The 9,895-nt window shown below is 43.7% G+C and overlaps 1 protein-coding gene across 6 annotated transcripts in view; it reads left to right on the top strand.

Annotated features, from left to right (window-relative positions):
- The first annotated feature begins 467 nt into the window (after positions 1-467).
- arid1b (AT-rich interactive domain 1B) overlaps positions 468-9,895 on the top strand; it is a 123,285-nt gene continuing 113,857 nt past the window's right edge. For all 6 annotated transcript variants that reach the window (XM_060917993.1, XM_060917990.1, XM_060917988.1 and 3 more), the window contains exon 1: positions 468-1,345. In XM_060917993.1, the coding sequence (XP_060773976.1) occupies positions 617-1,345 (729 nt within the window). In that variant the 5' untranslated portion in view covers positions 468-616. The remainder of the gene's footprint in view (positions 1,346-9,895) is intronic.

Below are 9,895 nucleotides of genomic sequence, written 5' to 3'. Positions count from 1 at the left end.
CTGTCTGTAAAAACACTATCCAGATACAAGTAGCTGCTGAAGGGGTTCTGATGCAGTTAATGTCTTCCGAGCCAGGAGCAGAAGCAGAGCGACATACAAGCACAGAGCCATGAGCAAGCATCGAGGGATCTTTAAGAAGGATTAAAATATCTGTTTGAAATCAGTCAAAATCCAAATCTGCAGCCAGTGATTTTGAATTGTGGAGCGTGCGGGTGTGAAGCCATATCGATGAACATGAAGCTCATAAGCGTTGTGGCTGGTAGCGTTGTTGGTTTTCTCTCTTAAAGCTGGACTTCTGATGAATCTTCACCAGTGAATGAGGAAACCGTGAGGAAAGAAAAGCAGGTCTGGTTGTGAATCCTAAAGTGAAAAATGTTGAAAGATGTGAAGATCCCCCTCCTTCCTCTCCACACCATCATCATCATCATCATCTTCCTCATCACACACCTCCACAGCAGCAAGGCTGGAGTCAAACCCAACAGCAGCAGCACGGAGAGATCCAAAACAACACCAGCTGCGAGCATGAGGCGCCTGATGGTGAGAAACTGTTGAGGAGGATCATCTCATCTCATCTCATCTCATCTCTCTCTGTCTCTCTCTCTCGGCGGCGGGTCGGATGGGCAGCAGGTACGACTCGTCTAAAATCGGACCGACGAGTAACGACAGCAGCAGCAGCAGCAGCGGTGCCGGGAGCGAGCCGTGTCGGAGTGGGAACGGCTCGGGCTGTGAGTTTAATCATTATTATGGGGATGGAAGAAGAGGAGGGCCTTGCTTTGATCAACATGGCGGACAACAAAGCCCTGGTGCTGTAACGCATTCGGCACGGAACAACATGGATCAAATGCAAAACTCGCACGAAGAGTACCACAATAATCCGTATAACCACTATCCGAACTACCGACCCGGTTACGGTGGGGCTGGATATGGGCTGATGAGCCCGTCGCGGCAGGGAAACGCCATGGGCCCGGGCAGCAACTCCGCTACAGCCGCCGCCGCCGCTCACGGTAAAGCTGCCATGGCTTCTCCTTCTGCCCCGGCTCCTGCTGCAAACGTCGGCGGCTTTCAGAGGTTTCCCCCAGGCCAGAACCAGCAGCAGCACCCGTCAGGCGCCACACCGACTTTAAACCAGCTCCTGACCTCTCCGAGCCCGATGATGCGCGGCTATGGAAGCGGCTACCAAGATTACAATAACAATCCGTCGGCTCAGCAGCAGCAGGCGGGCATGGGGCTCGGCAAAGACCTCAGCGCCCCGTTCGGCTCCGCGAGCCACAGCTGGGGGGCACAACAAAGGAGCCACCCGGCTATGAGCCCTGGAAATAACAGCCAAGGAAACAACAGATCCCAGGTTATAGATTTTTATTTATATAGATATATATGTGTGTGTGTTTTTCTGTGTATATATCCCCCCCAGTTTATAGCGTTAGATTAATCACTAGCGTTGTTGCTACCCATCCTGATTAGTGAGTGGCCTGACCAAGCTAACCGGAATGAAAATGCTAACATTAGCCTATTTTTTCCCCTCGATGGTCTGTCTCATCTAAAACACGAAGAACAAATACAAATACGACAGCGTCCAGATCATTGAATAGAAAATATAATTGGCTTATTTTTACTTTTCTTTTCGGGTTTATTAGCTCGCTGCTTGACTAACAGAAACATCACGATAACATAACTTTCTCCCCAAGGTGACTTAGCCACTCAGCACCTGCTAACAGGCTAGTTAGCATTTTGTTAGCATGATGTCGCCTGTAGTGTTGAGCAACGGCTAAGCCATGGTGGAGCTAGCGCTAGCATTAGCATTGAGAGCAGCGAAACGTCATTCATTCTCTAAAATTAACCACTGGGTTTAGCTTCGTCTTACCTTTTTTATGTTTATGCGTAAACAAACTGTTTTTTTCGACAGAAATATATTGAATGTATTATTACGAGTATTACTAAATGGCAGACGGCGCATTAAAATGTGCGTATATATATATATATATATATATATATATATATATATGCTAATGGTGGAATATTCTAGCACAGTGTTTATTGCTGGCTAGGTTTGTGTAACTAGCAGCCGTTTTTTTTTTCTTTTTTGACGGGTCTTGAAGATTTGTAACTTTTGCCTAAATTTATTAAATTACAGAAATTTTAAATGGCTTAATGCGTTTTATACACTTTTTAAAATCACAACTCTGTCGTTAAATTAGACTTTTTTTATTATTATTATTATTTTGTCGTGTGAAAATCAAAGAAAACCAAGTCGCCTCAGTTTGGTATAAACCCGTGCTAAAGGGCTAATGCTAGCATATTAGCTTTAGCGTTAATAACCCTAGCACTGATTGCTAGCTGAAAGATGTGCGGCTAAGCTAACACCAGCTAATCTACTTATATATAAATATATATTTTGTCACTTAAACAACTGAAATGATTATATTGGCAACGTGGTGTTAAATATATCAGAGACTAAACACTGAATTATAGGACTGATGTAATTATTTGATTGTGTGTGTATATATATATATATATATATATATATATATATATATATACACAAAAAGTCTGTGTTATTTCATAAAGCACAGGTGTTTCAGTCCTGTGCGAAAAATAGTTTAGGGAACCAAACTATTAGTCTTCATAACCTTTCAGTGCAAATGACGGTGACTGATAACTAATCGAGTTCCTCTTTTACGTTTTATCTTTTATTCCAACGCTTTCTTTACAAATAATACCCTTGTGTGTTTTTCTCCTATATTTCCTCAATATTGGACTTTCTCAAATGTGAAACTTGTCTGAACAGGTTGATGATGTCCTTTATTTGATATAAATATGATAAAATCTTTCGTATATAAAAAAAAACAAACAAAAAATCCTTGTTGGTTCAAACGTCTCTCCGTGTTTGTCATATTAGGAGCTGTATGGTTTTTGTCATTGTCTTGTTTTTAAATATGTTTTTTTTTCTTTTTAATGATTAAAAGTGAGACAGAATACAGTCCAGTGTAGACCTGAGCTCTGTGGCAGCCTTGGGATTTAAACTCGGAACCTTCTGGAAGTGTATCCGCTTAACCACCACATCCTGCAGTTACCCCTAGCGCAGCTGCGTGCGTCTCCTGGCCGTGCTCGGCGAGGATCAGTAGCCGTGACCTTCACACATGCAGATTAGCCATGTGCTCTGTGTGTGTGTGTGTGTGTGTGAGATTGCCAGCGCTCTCAGCAGGAAATGTATGGAGCATATTTGCTCCGTGTCCTGATTATTCCCTCTGTCCAGCCTCAAGCTGACTGAAGGAGGTGCCAATGCACCGGGCAGTGTTTCTTCACACACCGCACCACGAGTCTTCATCAAAGAACTTGTATTTCAGCTCTGTGAAATATCACAGGACCTCCAGCTCTCACTCTGATAAATCCATAACATTTACATGTCTTTAAAAAGTCATGTATGAAGAATTCTTTTAACGAGTCGATCATCAGGGAATGACGCTGGAACAAAACGCATCACTAGAATCACGTGACCTCATTGGTTAACGTTTGTCAGCAGGATATGTAAAACGTTGGGGCACAGTCCTGTGCAAAAGTCTTTGGCGCCTTATTTTTTAAATTTCATACGAACTTTGTTATAGATTTCTATTTTATGACTTCTGCATTATCGAGTCAAAACAAAAACATTTTAGAGTCCAAATGTTTTTTTTTTCCCAGCACAAAATTAAACATTACAGGAAAAAAAAGTTTGTATCTGAGCAGTATATTCCATAAGAGAGCACTTTTCAGATGAAAACATAATGAAGGCTGCTGGGTTTCAGTGTAAAATGAAGAAGTGAGTGTGACAGCCAAAGTGTGCAGAAGAACTGCGGCTGGTTCTGTAAGATGCTCAGGAAAACCTACAGATCATTTCCACATAAAACTGACCTCACTGGACCTCAGACAGATATGTTTTAAGTAAAGGGTCGTCTCACACCAAATACTGACTGTTTCATTTATTATGACTCACTGATTACTGTTTATAGTGTTTTTTTTAATGTTGAAACATTTAATTTCATTATTTTTAAGCCATTTTTGGTCGACAGCATTTCTTTGCATGTGCCTCAGACTTTTGCACAGCACTGTGTACGTATTATTTATTACCGCAAATGCATGAAGGGAATAGTGGTTGTAGTATTTTCATCTGCAAGACAAATCACATGTTTATATTTATGCTCTGGGTTTAATACGTGATCATTTATATAGTAATAAGTTTCTTGCTTGTTCACACCAGCAAGCCATAAGTTGCTCATGTCGCTTGAAGTTTGTTTGTTGTGGCTGAGTGAGCGCTGCTCTGTTGCTCGCGGGTGTGCACCATCCGTCCAGTTCAGATGAGAGTGATGGCCAAAATATAGCCTCGAGCACATGATTTACTTATACACACACACCCACAGAGAGTACCAGTAAAAAGTTTGTACACCCCTACTCATTTGTAGTTTTTTTTTTTGTTGTTGTTTTTTACATTATAGAACAATATTGAAGACATCAAAACCATGGAATTATGTGGTAAACAAAAGTGTTAACAAAACAAAATGTTTTATATTTTAGATTCTTCAGTGTATACAGTGTTTACCTTGATGACGCTTTACACACTGTCATTATCTTAACCAGCTTCATGAGGGAGTCACCTGAAATACTTCTCAATTAACAGCTTTGTCTCGTCAGAAGGTCATTAGTGGAATAGCTTGCCTTCTTAATATGTCTGAGATCAAATAGTCAATAATAATAATAATAATAATAAAAATAATAATAAAAATACAGTAAATAGCTCTATTCCACACCACAACTGTAGTCATCCATATTATGTCAAGAACTGAACAACTAAGTAAAGAGAAACGACATCCATCATTACTCAGTGTTCCAGCGAGCTTTCCAAGAGGGCAGGGTGCTAATAATTATCCCAGACAATTATTATTATTATTTTTTTTTGTGTGCATCAATATAGACGAAGAATCTATCATGCAAAACTGGCTGTACTGGCCGTAACTTTTTTTTTTTTTTGGTAAAACAAAGTAAGCAAATCTGAAACTTCTGAGTTAACCAGTTTAATACAGTGCTTCATATCATCACATCTGCGCTTGTTCACGCTTGGCACGCCTCAGGTTGTCACTCTCGTCCATGTCCATTTGCCCTCTGAGTGAGCAGCGTGTGCCACAAGGACGAATTACTATACGCCTGTTCCTGATCAGAGCGCAGTCACAGCGCGTGTATTTCAGGACTCCAAACACAAATAACAAAGCTACTAAATTTAGCTTTGATCATGTGTCTGTATTTTGCACAGATTGTTAGTTCGTTAGTTTTAATTAATATTAGCACAAAAATATTAGAGAATATAGATCTGTAATTCATCATCACCTAAAACGAGATCATGGGCCAAATATAGAGTAATAACATTAGGCTTGTTGACGTACAGCAACCTCAGTGTAAAGATCTAACATTTAGATTTATTGCTGTTATAATATTAACAGCAGATCTAGCAGTTTGGCTGATTTTAAAATTAATAATTATTAAATGGTTGCAGTCCAATTGGAATTAGCCTTGATGAGGTCTAACATTAGTTAATAGTAATACTAATAGTGTTAATCGATAATTAATATTAGTCCGTGATATTAATGTTAGTGAGCTGTATTTTTGATAGATTGAGACTCTAGATATCGATCGATCAGTCCTAACTTTTGATTAAATTTGTTTAGTCCTCAACTTCTAGATCTGCTTACGTTCTGGCAAACAGAGATGTTCAGTTCTCTGAACCCTTTGTTGCTTTTACCGATTCTTTTCTCTTTCGCGTGTTTGTAGGCATCGCTGCTTTTCGGTCGTACCTTGCTGCACTGACCCGTTATTGCGATGAGACAAAATGGCCGACAGAGCAGGCCTATGCGCTAATAGTGTGTTGTTGGTCAACTTGTATCACCTTCGTTGCAAGTTGGTAACACTCATTAGAGCACACTTTCTTTCTGTAGCGGGACGTATGGGCTGGGCGCTTGGAACGTTCTGGAAAATTATGAGTAGGGCAAATATAAATTTGGGCATGGCACTGGTATTTGAGAACAGGGTGCATGTTCTCGAGAGCGGTTCATAAGAACAAGGTCAGACACTGGGGACAACAAGGTTATAGACTGGCAGAGGGCGAAAACGACTCTCCGCTGCCTGGGATGATCGTCGGCTCCTTCAGATGTCACTCAGCAACCGTAGGATGACATCAAGTGACCTGCAAAAAAGCAGCTGGGGTGAAGTGCACAGAAAGGACAGTTCGAAACGGGCTCCTCCGGGCGGATTGAAGTCATGCAACGCTATAAAAAAGCCCTTCGTCAGTGATGCCCCTTTTCCACCAAATCAGTTCCAGGGCTGGTTCACAACTCGTTCAACTTGTGAGCCAGCTGAGAACCAGTTTGCTTTTCCATAGCTCGGGGTGCTAAGGGAAGCCACGTCATTACGTCGCTGTATACGTCAGTTACGTCGCTATGTTTGCATAAACCTTGGTGCGAATATCGAAGCAAAAACAACACGGAAGAAGCAGCAACAACAATAATAATAATGGATGACTTCGCGTTTGTACAGCTGCTGCTTCTCGTCGCTTAAAAATGGTGATCTTTCGCGGTCTTGTTATTGTTGTTGGTCTTAACAACTCCGCCCCCCGCTGACGTAAGCGGTTCTTTCCTCTGGCCCAGCAGAGAGTTGGTGCTAGCCTGGAACCGGTTTTTCTGGCCCCAGAGCCAGTTCTTTGTCAGTGGAAACAGAAAACCCGGTTCCAAACTAAGCACTGGCCCCGAACCAGCCCTGGAACTGCTTTGGTGGAAAAGGGGCATGAGAATCAAAGAAGAGCCAGGCTGAGGTTTGCTGAAGACCATAAGGATTGGACTGTTGAGGGCTGGAGTAAGGTCGTCTTCTCCGAGTCCAGTTTTTCCCATCACCTCGTCATCTAAGGAAAGGCTCGACTTGATTAACTTGTGCACGTTGTCGAGGGCAGGGCACAGTGCGGCGCCCTGGTTAAATAAACTAGCTGGAGCTCTGTCACTTTAATGCGTGAAATGTTTTAATTAATAAAAATAAAGAAAACCTTTGAATTAGAAGGCGTGTCCAAACTTTTGGCTGGTACTGTAATATATATCATTTGTTTGTTTTTGCCTTTAAATTGTACTTAAAATGAGGTGCGATATTTTAAAAGTGAAAAGTGGTGGTGTGATGTGCATTACATGCCGTTTGTATTCGCCGCACACGCTAACTGCACTCGCTACAGACACTCACTGTCCAGAAAAACCAGTGATCTTGGCAAGTTTCTTTATACAGCTTTATTTTTCTTCATAATACACGCTATGTGTGATTTCTACGTGGTGTATGTTTAACGAGGTTGTAAATGACGGGATAAGATAAAACAGTTTTGTTTTTGTTTTTTTATTTAGTCAGTACATAAGGAAAAAAGTTGGGGGAGGGGCCGAGGAATGAGAAAATGTTTGCGATTGGTCTGACGAATCATACGAGTCAACATGTCGATACCTAATTTACATAAAGTTGAGAAAATCTTAGCTGGTCTGTTACTCTGTTGTGGAAATTGCGTGTGTGTGAGAGAGAGATGAGTCGTTGCCTGTAGCTTGCGAGAGTGAACGTACCTTTCCACAGGGACTTGTATGGCGGAAGCTCCACAAACCAATTGAACGACGCCGTAATTGTTTTGTATTAATGAGTTCAGATCAGTTTGCGTGTTTGAAAGCGCCTGTGAGAGACATTCCTGCTGTAAACATGGGCAAAGAGACGTTTTTTTCCCCGAATAAGACTTTTCTGGATTTAGAGTGCATGTGAGGAGAAATCGTGATCGATCTCCTGTACGGTGCAGACGGGGCTGGGTGTTATGTTGGCTGTGGGTTGGTTAGTTAGTGGTTAACGTGTACTTGCATTGCGACAGTAACGTCAACACACCTAGAAGAATAAAATTGGAAAGTACAAGAAAACAAAACATTCTGAACAAAAGTACAGAATGGTTTGTAATTACTGTGATTGATTGCGCTCTGAAATGTATTTCCTGAACCGGTGCCAGTAAAATCTGTTCACTATTCAGATATGCAGTGAGTGATTTTCAGCAAGAGCCGTTCCCTACGTTTTGGTGAACAAATAATGTTCTACACTTACGTTTTAGGAACTTGGATCTGAGCTAATGCTTCTTTTTTTCTGAGCAGGAAGTAATCAGTTTAAAGCCTTTAAATCTCTTCCTTGTAAAGGCATTCTCACCCTTTTTGTACTTTTTTTTTGTCTTTCATTGGGTGTCAGTGTGTTTAGATTTGGTTTTGTTTTGTTGTATTTTTATCTTGCAATAATCTCACCAAGGAGTTCTTCATTCGAGTCCTGGTGAACCCCGTTTAACATTTTCCCTGCTGAAGAAACATCTGATCCAACTGACCGGCTCATAATGAAGTCACTAACGAGTTGGGCTTGGTGTGATGAGAAACTGTGTAGTTAATAACGTTTTATCAGGGTTGACAGTGTTATCGCAGCCGTGTTCAGGTTCTGCACGTCATTATTTTCATGGAGCTCATGGGATTTCTGTTGGTCAAAATGACCATCAGGAGACAGCTGTATTGAGGTTTTTCACCTAACATCACAGGGTCACGTGACACCCCGGTGTCCGCCATTTTGAACGGCAGGCTAGCTAATGTCAACATCATAGTAGCTAGTATGTTACTGTAGCAACGTTTACGTTCAGTCATTTGGATGACTGTTAAAACCTTTCAGTCTCAAGTTTTTCCTTTACTGTATTTACTAGTTTACTGAGCCAGCCAGCCCCGGAGCGCGCTAGCTAGCGCCAGCCAGCCAGCCCCGGAGCGCGCTAACTAGCTAGCTAGCGCCAGCCAGCCAGCCCCGGAGCACGCTAACTAGCTAGCTAGCGCCAGCCAGCCAGCCCCGGAGCGCGCTAACTAGCTAGCTAGCGCCAGCCAGCCAGCCCCGGAGCGCGCTAACTAGCTAGCTAGCGCCAGCCAGCCAGCCCCGGAGCGCGCTAGCTAGCTAGCTAGCGCCAGCCAGCCAGCCAGCCCCGGAGCGCGCTAGCTAGCTAGCTAGCTAGCGCCAGCCAGCCAGCCAGCCCCGGAGCGCGCTAGCTAGCTAGCTAGCTAGCGCCAGCCAGCCAGCCAGCCCCGGAGCGCGCTAGCTAGCTAGCTAGCTAGCGCCAGCCAGCCAGCCCCGGAGCGCGCTAGCTAGCTAGCTAGCTAGCGCCAGCCAGCCAGCCCCGGAGCGCGCTAGCTAGCTAGCTAGCGCCAGCCAGCCAGCCCCGGAGCGCGCTAGCTAGCTAGCTAGCTAGCGCCAGCCAGCCAGCCCCGGAGCGCGCTAGCTAGCTAGCTAGCTAGCGCCAGCCAGCCAGCCCCGGAGCGCGCTAGCTAGCTAGCTAGCGCCAGCCAGCCAGCCCCGGAGCGCGCTAGCTAGCTAGCTAGCGCCAGCCAGCCAGCCCCGGAGCGCGCTAGCTAGCTAGCTAGCGCCAGCCAGCCAGCCAGCCCCGGAGCGCGCTAGCTAGCTAGCGCCAGCCAGTCAGCCAGCCCCGGAGCGCGCTAGCTAGCTAGCGCCAGCCAGCCAGCCAGCCCCGGAGCGCGCTCAGTAAACTAGTAAATACAGTAAAGGAAAAATTTATAACGGGCCATGTCTCAACAGACTAAGAAGTTATTTCAATGACATTTAATAACATTTTGTTTATCCTGAGGACCGAAAGTAAATGAAAATGTGAACAAATCTTAGCTGTCAGTGAACAATCCTGGTGGAAGCAGGTAAACGTCGTTCTCTAAGCCTGCTAACCTCAATTTTTGCAAATACCTCTCCCTCTGCTCGCCCTGTAAATGCCCTACGTCACTGGATAGTGAAGGTGTTTTCTGCATCTCGCTCCTTTTTCTTTTATGTTTTTTTCGTTTGTCGCCTTCCT

This window comes from Neoarius graeffei, chromosome 3 (assembly GCF_027579695.1).
Source record: "Neoarius graeffei isolate fNeoGra1 chromosome 3, fNeoGra1.pri, whole genome shotgun sequence".
Taxonomy (NCBI): domain Eukaryota; kingdom Metazoa; phylum Chordata; class Actinopteri; order Siluriformes; family Ariidae; genus Neoarius; species Neoarius graeffei.
Note: the sequence above shows the minus strand (reverse complement) of the source record. Positions and strands in the feature narration are given on the sequence as shown.